We start from the raw sequence: 13630 nt of genomic DNA on the forward strand, positions 1-13630 counted from the left end.
ATCTTGGTAGTAGGTCCTTGCTACTCATCACTTTGAATATTTCCTGCCAGTCCCTTCTGGCCTGCAAAGTTTCTGTTGAGAAATCAGCTGACAATCATATGGGCACTTCCTTGTAGGTAACTGTTTTTCTCTTGCTGCTTTTAAGATTCTCCCTTTGTCTTTAACCTTTGGCATTTTAATTATGATGTGTCTTGGTGTGGGCCTCTTTGGGTTCATCTTGTTTGGGACTCTTCAAATGGGTTTTAATATCTTGCTCTCTCTCTTCTCCCTCTGGAACCCCCATAACACTTGGTACACTTGAAGTTGTCCCAGAGGCTTCTTACACTATTTTCATGTTTGTGGATTCTTTTTTTCTTTTAGCTCTTCTGCTTGGGTGTTTATTGTTTCCTCATATTCCAAAATGTTGATTTGATTCTCGGTGTCCTCTACTCTACTGTAGAATCCCTTTAAATTGTTATTTATTTCAGTTAGTGTATGCGTAATTTCTGGCTGGTCCTTTTTCATGTCTTTGACATTCTCACTAAGATCCGTGAACGTCTCTTGAAGATCCTTGAGTAATACTATAACCATGGTTTTGAATTCTGTAGTTTACTTGCTTCCATTTCTTTCATTTTGACCTTTGGCTGCTTTCCTGTATTTGTTCCTATGTTTTAGGTAGAGCTGTATGTGTCCTGGAATTGATAGAGTGGCCTTGTGTAGTGGGTGTCCTGTAGGGCCCAGTGGCTCAGCCTCCCCAGTCGCCTGAGCTGGGCACTCTAGGTGCCCCCGTGTGTGGGCTGTGTGCATAGTCTTGTAGTTGAGCTTTGATTGCTGTTGATGTCACTGGGAGGAGATGACCTCCAGGCTAATTGGCTGTGAGGACCAGCTACTACTACAGCAGGAGAGCTGCTGTGCAGGAGACACCCCTATGGAGCAGGATTCACTTCAGTAGAGCTTCGGTGCTCACTGAGTCTGCCCCTTAGTGTGTCCCTTGTGGATGTGTAGAGTTGTAATCTGCTATGGTCTGAAGCTGTCCACCGGGTACAGTGGCTCTGGGGCCACCCAGCAGGAGCTACAGAGAGATCTGCAGATGGCTGCAACTTGTATTGGGCTTGGCAGTGCCCTGGTGAGGCCCAACTGTGAAGCAAGTCAGGCTGGTACTAGTGCTGGGTCTTGGGCCTTTTATTGATAAGTTTGGGGCATGCTGTCACCAGCTGCAGCTTGTTTGAGAGATTTTAGCAAAGTCTGAAGCCTGAGTCAGGACAGGCCATTGATATGAAAAAGCTGGTGCAAACAGCTTGGGTAAGGCTGCAAATTGGGTGGGGTGGGATCTCAGAATCACCAGGGCAGAGCAGACAGTTAGAGACAAGTTGATGGAGACTCAGATATGGCCCCTGCCAGTCAGCTCTGTGACCTGGGAGGTCCCAGCATAGGAACAGTGACTGCTGTGAGCACCTCTGTCTGGGAGAAACATGAGTTCCTGCCTCGATGCCAGACAATCCAGTTCCTCCTCGTATGGCTGGGTTCCCCCAAAGCTCCTAGGAGTCCAAGTAAATCCATGCACTGGCCCTTTAAATGGAACTGCCTGGGTCTCCAGCAGCCTCCATGTCACTCAGCCACAATCCCTGCTGGTTTTTACAGCCGGAAATTACGGGCACTTCTCTTGCCACCTCTGGAACCCTGGGCAGGCGGTCAGGGACTGGGTCTCTTGCTCCTCACAGGCGGCCTCCACAGAGACGCTCTCCCTCCTGGTTATAAAAATGGCACATGTGGGTGTCAGACCAGCCGTGCCTCCCCTCTGTCCCTCCTGCCAGTCTCAGTGTGCCTTCTTCTTTACTCCTCTAGCTGTACGGCTTCTATTCAGCCAGCTCTCAGGCGGTTCTGAATGATGGTGGTTCAGGGATGCGGTGGGTACCGGCCTTTACCTACGCTGCCATCTTGGTTCTCTCCACTTTTAGTTTCTTTAAGTCATTGTTTGTGCAGCGTGTTTGTTTCATAGGCTTAGCCCTCCTCATATTTAATGGAGCTGAATGTACGTGCAGGGTGCTCTCCACCCAGTAGGAGCCCTCGGGCGGAAGAGAGAGTCACTGAAGCTCTGCAGGCGACACCATCTGAGGCCGAAGGAGCCACGATGCGAAACGGCTTCTGAAAGTGAAGGAGGAAAGTGGCCAAGCAGGACGCGTCTGACCAGCAGGAAGAAGGGAGCCACGGCAGGAGAAGCGCACAACCTCAGCGCAGACGATGGAGACGCGAGGCTCTCGCTGACCTCGGCTCAGTCCTCAGGGCGAGTGCAGGCAGCAGCCAGCGAGTCAGGGAGGCCGAGGCCGGAAGGACAGCCGGGGGACAATCAGGAAAGGTCACCGGGAGCCCAGACGGGCCACGGCGACCAAGGCGGAGACCAGGGTGGGAGGTCAGACAGTGGAGAGGCTGATGGGGAAGCTGGTTCGTTTTAACCGGGGGCTGGAGGAGGGCTGCGCGGAGGCCCCGGAGCGCGAGAAAGGCAGGTCAGCCTGAGCACGGCCGGGGCAGGTGACACACGGACGCTGTCCTGCTCCAGACACCTGGTGAGGAGGCGGGGCTTTGGAAAAGAGCGATGCTGGGAACGGAGGCAGCAGCAGAAGAGGAGGCCAAGCAGGAGATGGAGGGGCTCACGGAAGAGCCACAGGCTGTGCAGGGCGGTGCGGATGGACACTGGGCGGCACCATTCCAGGTCCCCGGGCGTCCAGCTCAGCGGCACATCGCCCTCGCGGGGCGGGGCAGGGCGGGGTGGAGGGGGCGGAGTGCTTTCCTGCATCAGTTTTAGCAGCTGTAACAGAGACCACATTGAGTGAAAGTCAATCTCTGGGCTCCTCCCTGGGGAAGGACTTGAGTGGCTTGTCCTGTACTCAGGCTAAGTGGTTACAGTGTGGCTGTGTCTGGGGAGCAGATGAAACAAAGATGTTTGTTTTGCTAATAGCAGAACAGAATGGTTCCTTTTATAAAACGTCCGCTCACTGAGTGATAACTGAGGAAATGGTAAGATTTAAAGTGTACATCATGGTGATTTGATACATGGATACACTGTGAAGAGGAAGGTTAAAATTAAAGTCATTATTTGGCCCTAGTTGGAAAAATTAACGGAACCGAGCATGTGGTTGCTGTGTGCATGCCTGGCTATATTTTCATTTGTGTGAGCTTGGGGGGGGGGGGGGGGGACCGGAAGCACCTCGCTTCCTGTAGACACATGGCCCCACCATCCAGGGATGGCCAGGCAGCACGTTGGCATTCATCCTTCTAGGTTGTTGTTGTTTTTCTTATGTTTAACAAAATTAGGAATATATACTACTTACTATATCAGTATTTTAACAAGGTGTTTTTCTTAATACAGTAAAAATAATGCGATACATTTTTAAATTTGCTTGTATTCTGTTTAGTAAATATAAATTCATTATTACAAGTTTAGTAAATATTAGTACCAATAGAAAAATACTGGTTGACTAAACACTTAAACTCATAACAAAGTTTTAAAATCTGGACTATTTATATTTTTAGGTAAATTTGGTAGTTTGTTTTTATAAATATAAGGTACTATATGTTGAAGAATTTAAAGTTGCTCTTGAGGAAAATGTTTTTACCCCGTCATATTAATTCAGTTTTAGGATTAAATTTTATTTTAAAGTTGTTTTTCTGTTTTTCTTCCCAGATCCAAATATTTTAGAACATGCTCAAGAGGCGAGCATTTAACGATAGAGGTAAGTAGAATGAATAATTTGATTGGATACAAGTACCTTCAGGAGGGTTTTGTTTTTTTTTTAATTAAGTTGGGAAAGATCAGGACCTAAATTTAGTGCGGACTGTATATTTCGGTGTTATTGATGCTGGTGAAGAGGAAAGAATTGTGGGGTTTTTTGGGGGGGCCGGGGGGCATAGGGAAATGTGGGCAGCAGATCCATTTCTACTCAAAAAGTAGTTACTTTTCCACCCCACAGCGCAAGGCCAGGTGCCCTCGGTCCGTTAGGCGGTGGCTGCCAGCAGGTGCAGCCGGCCCTGTGCAGAGGCCCTGGAGTTAGAGCGCGTTCATTTTCAGCCACTCCACATAGAATCCCTGAGGCACTTTGTCTCTGTCTGTAAAACATAGCAGTGGGATCCCCCATGGACTCAGCCCTCCTGGGTACCAGCTGCTCCACTGCGTCATTGATGAGTGTCACTGTTCCTAACTCTTAGCACGATCGTAGTTAGCTTGTGGCAGTCACCCCATTTCATGGTTGGGAATCGGAGGCTTAGGCAGTGAAGACAGTGGGCTCCCATCCACAGCCTGTAAGTGGCAGAATTTAAATTCCAGTCCCAACTGCCGGGCTCCAAAGCTTGAGCACTGTACTTGACTGTCTTCTTTATTAAATAAGGAAGCATATAAACCAGAAATTAGTTTTTAAAAGGTCACAAACCAATACAAAAAACAAGTTTAAGATCATCATTTTAAACTGTTTTAAGTAATCCCTTTATAGTCCTGAATTTTCTGAACCTTTCATGTTTTCTTTTAATTATTAATATATTTTTATGGATTTCAGAGAGGAAGGTAGAGGGAGGGAGGGAGGGAGGGAGGGAGAGAGAGAGAGAGAGAGAGAAAGAGAGAGAGAGAGAGAAGCATCAATGATGAGACAGAAGCTTTGATGGGCTGCCTCCTGCTCACCCCACACTGGGGATTGAGCCCGCAACCCAGGCCTGTGCCCTGACTGGGAATCGAACTGTGATCTGGTTCATAGGTCGATGCTCAATCACTGAGCCACGCCAGCCGGGCTTTTCATTGTTTTCTTGATCTTTAACAAGAAAATCTTTATTCTTTCAAGTGGTTATCAGTTATTTATACTTAAAATACAATTATTTTAGTAGTAATGACTTTCATTAGGTAATTTGACATGGTCATTCCTATCTCTAGAAAAAGTATTGGGAGCTGTGATTCGCATGTAGTAAATTTTCAGCAAATACATGAATGAGTAGATGAATAAATATCTATACTAATAAAAGGGTAATATGCTAATTAGACTGGGAGGCCTTCCAGGAGACCTTCCGGACGTTCTTCTGGACAAAGACATGGTGGCAGGGCCAAGGTAGAGGCGGTTAGAGGCCAAGAGGGGAGGGCAGTTGTGGGTGATCAGGCTGGTGGGGGGCAGGGCCATTAGGGGTAAGCAGACCAGCAGGGGTGCCAGTTGGGGGCAAGCCATCAGTGGGGGTCTGTTGGAGGTTATCAAGACAGCAGGGGGCGGGGGGGATGCAGTTTGGAGTGAGCAGGCCAGCAGGGGGGCAGTTGGGGGCGAGCAGGCCAGCGGTGGGGGGCAGCTGGGGGCGAGCAGGCCGGCAGGCAGAGTGGTTAGGGGCAATCAGGCAGGCAGGCAGGCAGGTGAGCGGTTAGGAGGCAGCAGTCCCGATCCCTGTAAACCAGCAGTAGGACATCCTTCGAGGGGTCCCAGATTGGAGAGGGTGCAGGCTGGGCTGACGAACACCCCCTCCCCTGTGCATGAATTTCATGCACTGGGCCACTAGTAAACATTATAAGAGAAATTCTTGTTTGGGTATCTTTTCAGTTCCTGTTTTTTGAGTAATTTTCCTTCTAATAACATTAAGTTCATCTGAATTCAAGTGGAAATTCTACCTGTGTGGGTTTATGAAATGTTCAATTCAGATGGAAGTTTTGCTTATCAGTTTCTCATTTATGTAGAAACTTGCTGTGAGTCTCCTTTTTGTTTTTTATGTAGTCATAAATGAAAAAGATAGCTTGTTTTGGCTATCTTGTAGGACTTCAGTATATATCAGATGAACTGATGTGTACAAAGAAATTAAATATCTTACATTACTCTTTAGGTGAAAATGTGACATCATTATTTGTGGTGTATGTACCTTCGAGAGATATCTCTCCTAACGTTTGCTTTCTTGTCCTTTCAGTTTGAGAATCTAGTAGAAAGTGATGAAGTAAGTATTTCCATAATAGTGCAAAGTCCATATCGATCTCATTGGTCATCTAATTAGTTCTAACAATTCATGTTTTTTTTCCTCATTTTAATGTAAGTTTTAAAAATATGTTTTTATTGATTTTAGAGAGAGAGGACGGGAAGGGTAGAGAGAGAGCTACCTCCTGCACGCCCCCTCCTGGGGATCGAGCCCACAACCCGGGCATGTGCCCTGACTGGGAATCAAACCAGTGACCTCTGTGTTCAACCACTGAGCCATACTGGTCGGGCAATTAATTCATTTTTAAATAGCATTTATGTCATTTACTTTTAAATTAGAATTTTTATTTTTACTGTTTAGTTCTTTATTTTCGTCTTTCACTAATTTATCCTACTCTAGAACATATGTAATACTATATATAATTTAATTTTTATATAGTTCTGTATGTCAATTATGCCTATTATAATATCAGCTATATAACACAGGTTTTAAAAGCATTCTTCAGAACTCAAGGAACTTTAAAAAGGGATATTTCAAACCTCTTGCCATTAGGTAGATAAAATTCCTCACAATCCAGGGTAGACGCATTCTTTAACCATAGTTTCCATGAATTTCTGAGGGTGGAATTTATACATGTTCACTCTACAAGCAGTTTCTGACTTTTGCTATTATCATTTCTAGCAGTTACTTTTGGTTGATTTTTGGCATTTCATCTCATCTAAAACTCAAGTCACTTTCAAAGTGCAGTCCAAGTACAAACACATTACACTATTTTCTTAAAGGACATTTAGGGCTAGTGAGGTGGGTGTCTGTGTCCGGTGTGCCGGTGCAATGAGAGCGCACTGGGCCCCACCCCACGTCTCTGAAATGAGTGAGGCTAGAAGAGCCTGCAGGCTCCGACCTGCTGTCCGTTTTGTTTTCTAAGAAAAGGGGAAAATGTGTCGAACCACATTTAAGTTATTCCTCAGCCGGCCTTTCCCGGCGTGTGCGGCGTGCGGTCTCGGAGTGCGTGTTGGTTGCTGAGGGTCCTGAGGAGAGCTGTTGGGAAAGAGGTTACTTAAGTCTGTTCAACTCAGCATTTCCCAGAGCAGTCTGGGTCTAAGTCCTGTTTATAAATAGCAGTACGTATTATTGTCATAGGATAGAGCACATTTAGGAAACTTACCTTCTGTTTTCCCAGTAAAATTTCTCCCTGATAGTTGAATATTTCATAGAACCTAGTTTTTTTTCCTTTTCAAAGGTCACTTTCATCTCCATGTTTGTTGGTTATTTTTAAACACAGTGAAGGCCAACATCTAATACTTTTAAAGTTCTGACAAATGTTAAATGTAAGAGTTCCTTCAGCCTTCAGTATAGTTCATCCAGCATCACTGATTTTAAAATGTTTCTTTCTAAGAGAGAAAGGAGGGGGAGATATCTATTGTTCCATTTATTTATGCGTCCACTGGGTGGTTCTTCTTCGTGCCCTGACCAGGGATGGAGCCTGCAGCCGTGGCGCATCAGGACCTGGTGACAGCAGCCACAGAGCCACCCAGCCAGGGCCACACAGCTCTTTAAAAGAATCTGTGGTCCTGTGTGTTTGCCCAAAGTGCTTTGTGTTTGGCTGCTTTTCTTTTTGCTAACCAGCCTTTTCTCTCTCGCACCACATTTTGTGTCTGGTTTGGTGGAACTGTTTTGCAATGCTATTTCCCAAATTCGTTTGGGCCATGTAGAGTTTTATTTCTGCTCTTCCTTAGCCATATATTGTAACTGTCAGATGTGAATAGCTTAACTGTATGAGACAGACACATGAGCCCAAATCAGTCTTGAAAGTAGGGTTTCCTTTGGAGGGAAAAAAAAAAGCTGTGGATAATTTCATATCCTGTGGAGGGAAATGAAGACGGTGGGTTCTCCTTCTGTGAGAATGAGCTGAACTTGCAGGAACCAGAGCACCCTCCTCGGGGAGATAACAGAATCAGGCGCCCAGGCTTCTCCCACACGTTCATCTGTTAGTCAGTGTGTAGCCTTGTTGATGTCTCTGGGACACCTCGTTTTAATATATATTATTGGCTCATTGACTCGAACTCACAGCCAACAGCACTGGAGAGGCAACGTCACAGCACGTCACACTGCACGGGCCCTTTCCACAGTGAAATCACCCATAAAACAGACATGTGAACACCGTGGCCTGAAACAGGCTGTAAAAGGAGCACAGCCTGCGAGCTGGAACCAGAGGGGGAACCCCGTGTGCTCTGCCTCCCCGGACGTGCACGCGGGCGCCCGTGTTGGCTGCTCTGCGAGAGCCCGGGAGTCCCGGCAGGTCCGGGCCGGCTGGTTCTGATGCATGTGACCTGGGAGGTGAGCTGACACCCAGAGTCCGAGAGGGGTGAAGGCATAGAGCGTGTCTGGTCCCAGCCCGACCCGGTGTAGAGCAAACATTTGTTAGAAAATTTAAGACGTATCCAGCAATTTGTTGTTATATAATTAAGCTAGGTATTAAACTAAATTTTGCCTTCGCAAAATAGTAAAATTTTAAAGCTTTTAAATAATTAAACTTGTTCACTATGATAAAAAAGATAAGTAGAATACTTGGATTAAACAAAGTTTTTATTGGCTTGTCTGAAATAGAATTATGCTAATGAAGCATTTTAATTGTGTAATTAATTTTCTGTACAGGGGGAAAGCCCAGGAAGCAGTCACAGGTAAGGGGGTGTTTTTTCTCGGGAACTTGGGTTTGTGCTGCAGAAGCTCTGAGGGCTCTGAGGGCTGGGCTGTCATCTGCTCTGAACTGCTTCCCTCTCAGACCTGGCTTTTCTACAAGATTCAGGCACAGCACGCCCGTCGCGCAGGACGGCCGTGGACATGAAACCGTGCAGCGCACATGAGTGCTGGGCGCTTCCTGTGAACCTGAGTTGTTAGGTGTTCGTTTTTTAAAAAACATTTACATTTTCTCTAATTTTTAAACTTTATCCTCCTTTTATTTATGATGTTCTAAAGCTTCTTTTACTAATGACAGATTTTTAAATATCACTCCATAGTAACTAGAACCTCAATACTCTAATTTATTTAAAATTACTTGAGCTAAGTACTTGAAAAAGAGCCATCTGTCTTTAACTTGAAATTGAGAGTTCCTAACAGCAAGAAAATATTTAAATGTGTTTCATATTTGAATGTGTATTTCTCTACCTTGTGTAGGCTAGCTCACGCTTATTAAGCACTGTCCTGTGGCCGGTCACTGTGCCAGGGGCCGGATTAAAGAGGCACACGTGTTCTCTACGTCACAGGGAAGAAGGCTGCTTTCAGTACGAGGCAGGAAAAGCCGTAACGAGCAGTGGTAGAGCATTCGAGGAGACCTGAAGGAGAGGCCTCTGTCCACTGTGTGGGAGGGAGGCACGCCCGGGAGACGTCTGTAGGAGACGTGCCTGGGCTGGTCCTGGAGGGTGACTCGTGGTGGCTGTCCCCAGGGGAGAGCCTTCCAGGAGGAGAGACGGAAGGGCAGTCATGAGAATTGACTGGGAAGAAGCGTGAGGCAACCTGGTGGTGATGGGAAGGTCTGTTCCTGGTGTTGGCAGCTAAGAGTGTACACCGTTGTCACAACAAACCACTGAACACTTAAAAGTTGTATTTTATTTTCTATACGTTAGACCTCAAAACAGACAAACACACACGCCCTAGCAGAGGAGAAGAAGTGAGAGACGTCACCTGTCGGGCTGGCTGAGACCGTGTTAGGTCTTGGCATCACCTGCCAGGGGTGGGGGACGAGGAGGGTGGGCTGAGGAATGGACATGAGAAGAGGAGTCCAAAGGCAGCCCCGATGGGTGACCAGGAGGCCCAGGGCGCGGGCAGCCCCGGGCGGAGTGGAGACACGTGGGCTGAGGGAAGGCAGGGACGCCAGCACTCGCAGGAGCCAAGGGACCAGCCGTGGGTCTCCTTTGCTGGCCTGATGAGAGATGGGAGCAGGGGAGACCCAGTGACTGATGGGAAGATGGTCCCAGCTCGGCGCAGCCTATGGCTCCACCTGCTTCCCTCGGACGTGTGATCTCTGCATCTGCCGCAGGGGGTGCTGTGAGGGTGAACCCTAGATCATGGCGGAGAGCACCTGCCATGCTGAGTGATGGCTGCTGTCCTGTACGTTTATTCTGGGATTTGGGCTGAAATGGAGGAAGAGGAGGAGGAGCTAGCGATGGATCTGGGTGAGAGGAAGGGTTCGCCTTTCCTCCCTCCCCTCACGTGGCAGAGGCGGAAGCAGGCGGCAGGCTGGGGTGATGGGCGGAGTGAGGGCCGTGGGCCTACGAGGGGGAGATGCAGGTGCCGGGAGAGCGGCAGGGCGAGAAGGGCGTGGTGGTGGCCGATGCCCCTTGTTTCCCAGAGTCCATGAGGGTGACTGTGAAGAGGAAGGCGCTTGGATAAGAAGCGCAGGGATTGTGCGGAGATGCTCACGGCCAGGGTGGATGGGAGGCAGGTGGCCATGTGAGGATCGCCGGCGAGGGTCAGGCGTGCTGGGCTTTCTCTGCAGCTCTCAGCCTCGGTGAGAGTAGAGAGCAGTCTGGGGAGGGAGGCGTGGCGGTGCAGGTGGGGGTGCTGGTGAGAAAGCGACTCAGGCCCGAGTGGTGCCTGCACTGGCCGGAAGTGACCTTGGCCAGGACCTGATGGGGGGGAGGGGGCTGGAGCAGAGCCAGAGTGAAGGCCACGGAGGCCACATTTCTTCACAGGTGGTTGCAGTTCAGAACCTGATACTGTGCCATCTTTCCACCCCACATGGCCCGTGTTAGGACGTGTGCTCTTTAACACAAGTGACAACATCAAATTGTGTTAATTCACTTTGGTAGTAAATTTCAGAATTTCCGTTTTTGAGTGTTTTATTTGGACTCAGAGTCATCAGAAGTTTTCTTTCTTTTTCTCCCTCATTTTTCTGTGTAGGCCTCTTACTGAGGAAGAAATCATCGACCTAAGAGAGAGACATTATGATTCTATTGCTGAGAAACAGAAAGATCTTGATATGAAAATTCAAAAAGAGGTAAGCAGCTTTTATATATGTTACTGTAAAGGGTCTTTAAGTAGGGGCAAGTTGTCATTGACTAATATATTGCATACAAAATCCTTGGACCTATCTTCAGATATATACAAGTGAAATTATTTGAAAGTTAAAAATTATTTCAGCCTATTATAATTTATTTCAGTTTGGTTAATTTATCAGCAGCCATATGTGGCCAAAACGAAGAGAGCACATGCCCCCAAAGATCAGATCCTGAGTCACAAGAAGGGACTCTGGCAGGACACATGCACCTTTGTGTCTAAAAACAACTTTTAAGATTTACTGTTTCACAATAAGTGTTGTTTTTAAAAAGTCTTTTTGTTTGTCTCAGATTTATTTGTTCTTAATGAACCAACTGCTTCTAATAGTCATAAATGTTGTATTTAATGTATTCACAGAATGGCCTGTAATTACAGTAGTAATCTATAATAGATAATATTAGCTTTAAAGAAAAAAATTGTGTTGAAATTTGATGCTTAAGCTTTATTTGAAATGCAGTAGACTGTCACTAGGGCAGTGAGTTGCTATTGGGAATGGCGGGACGTAGATGCGGGCTCCGTGGGGTGATCGTCAGGAGGGGGCTGACGAGAGAGGATTGGCCTCGGGCCAGACCCTTACCCCGTCAGGGCCAACAGGCAGTGAACTGTGGGTGAGGATTCTGAGGAAGAAGCAGTTCCGTGTTTATGCAGATTACATGCTGCTCCTGCACAACTTCAGTTCCTGGAGAATTCTGTAATATGATTGACTTCCTTTGGGTTATTTTATAAAAAGAGAAATTGAAATGAGAAATCACAAAAATTGGAGTTCTGCCATGCTTTGAAGGGATCGATGTTTTAATTTATTTTTATTTTACGAGTAGAGCATTTTGTTTGGAGAGCAGTTAGACAGGTTCTGATTCTGTTAATCCTTATGTTTTGTTCATGCACAGTTAGCCTTACAAGAAGAGAAGTTAAGACTAGAAGAGGAGGCTGTGTACGCTGCCCAGCGCGAAGCAGCCAGGGCAGCAAAGCAGCGAAAGCTCTTGGAGGTGAGGGACCCTCCGCGTTAGGGCGGCTCTTCTCCTGCTTCTCTCTGACCGGCCGTGGGAGCTCTTCTGTCCCCGCCAGTCAGGGGCTTCTGCGTAACAAATGCATTCCTGCCTGGATTTCTAGGAATTTAAGGCAAACCAGTTGAGCTTTAACAGGCAGAAATGACATCCGATTACACGCTTGATGCTGAGTGCTGCTTGCCTTAGGGTAGCAGGCGCTAGGTCTTGTTTATCCCAAAGATCAGCTTCAGTTTTCTAAAATCCAGTATTCTGTTGGAAAAATACATATGCCCTCAGACAGAAACAGGGCAAAACCGGCCTTTTTAAGTTTAATTTTGTCATTTTTTTGTTGCTTTTTAAAAACAAGGCCTTGAGTTGCTAGAATTTCCTATCCTTCCTAGTCAGGTAAGCCGGGCAGTTTTGCCCCCAGGGATGTTGTATATTTCTCATCTTCATTCTCGTGTCTTTGGAAGATTGGGAGTTTGAGCCTTGAGAAATCTCTGGCATGTTATTAGAGAAGGCAAGAGGTTCGCCATACCTTACCAGTGCTCATGGTGTTTGGCAAGCATGTCAAACTCAAAGGCTAACAAGGGCCAAATCAACGAGGCCTGTGGCCCACGGGCTGTGAGTTTGACATGCTTGGTGTACGGCATTACAATGCCCTGAGCTCTGACCGCAACCTTCGCGGAGCCTGGCTGAGTGTCCGGAACTGTCCTCAGTGGTTCACAAGTCTTACCTGTTCGGTCCTCACGACAGTCCGGGGTGTCAGGTCGTTGGGTGTTAGGTGGTGCTATATGTTGAGCCCCATTTTATAGCTGAGGAAGCAGAGGGACAGAGGAGGGGTACCGGCTGGGATTCTGCAGCCAATGGACGCAGAGCCTGAGGCCAGCTCAGCAGACTCGGCCATGGTCCCACTCAGTGTCTCCCCCATGCTCTGCCAGACGAGCGCGCTCTGCCGTGCTCACGGCCGGTGCAGAGGTCACGTCACAAACCACGACTATAACTCAGAGAAGCCGAAGCGTCGTGCCCGTCACAGGCTGTGGGGTTTCTGTGTGACCTGTGTCTTTTATCTCACTCGCACACGTGTGTTTCAGCCGAATAAGTAATTAGATCACACGGGAATGTCTTTTTTTTTTGGAATTTCTAAATAGTGGGGAAGTTTAAAAATGAACTCACCTCTACTAAGAAATAAAAGTATTTTTCTGGTTGTAATGTAGGCAACTCTTTTTACTGTAATTCTTATCTGCTCGCCTTTTAAAGACAGAAAGCATTGCATATGCATCACAGACTCCACAGCCTGCACAGCACACCCACACAGGAAGGCACAGGTACTCAGGGCGCATCTGGTCTTCGCGGCAGCCCTGGGGGTTTGCTGGGGCGTCACAGCCTCTGTCACTTACAGGTGAACAAACAGGAGTCAGGGACGTGCCAGTCACACAGCTGATCACTGTCAGCACAGCCTGCCAGGTCTGCTCGGGCCACGCTGCTTCTCCGCCGAACGGAGCTTCCTGCGCTGTCCGCACTGGTCCGTCCTCCCCTCGGCCCTCCCAGTCCGAGGAGTCCTCAGGTGTGGGAGGCTGTTAAGGATGTATCTTTTTAAAGTTATTTTTTTAAAACGCTGAATGTTCTGACCACTTAAGGATCAGACACTGATAAATAGAGTGACCTTCTAACCATAAATATGA

The 13630-nt window shown here is 47.4% G+C and overlaps 1 protein-coding gene across 9 annotated transcripts in view; it reads left to right on the plus strand.

Annotated features, from left to right (window-relative positions):
- AP1AR (adaptor related protein complex 1 associated regulatory protein) overlaps positions 1-13630 on the plus strand; it is a 29768-nt gene that overhangs the window by 4761 nt on the left and 11377 nt on the right. For 2 of the 9 annotated variants that reach the window (XM_036311516.1, XM_036311517.1), the window contains exons 2-6: positions 3662-3710; positions 5899-5925; positions 8560-8585; positions 10804-10900; positions 11847-11945. In XM_036311516.1, coding sequence (XP_036167409.1) covers positions 3662-3710; positions 5899-5925; positions 8560-8585; positions 10804-10900; positions 11847-11945 — 298 coding nt within the window. Of the gene's footprint in view, positions 1-1862; positions 1887-2648; positions 2690-3661; positions 3711-5898; positions 5926-8559; positions 8586-10803; positions 10901-11846; positions 11946-13630 lie in introns of those variants that run through there. The other 7 variants (XM_036311520.1, XM_036311521.1, XM_036311523.1 and 4 more) reach the window with 6 other exon arrangements.

The sequence above is a fragment of the Myotis myotis genome, unplaced genomic scaffold (assembly GCF_014108235.1).
Source record: "Myotis myotis isolate mMyoMyo1 unplaced genomic scaffold, mMyoMyo1.p scaffold_m19_p_56, whole genome shotgun sequence".
Lineage (NCBI taxonomy): Eukaryota > Metazoa > Chordata > Mammalia > Chiroptera > Vespertilionidae > Myotis > Myotis myotis.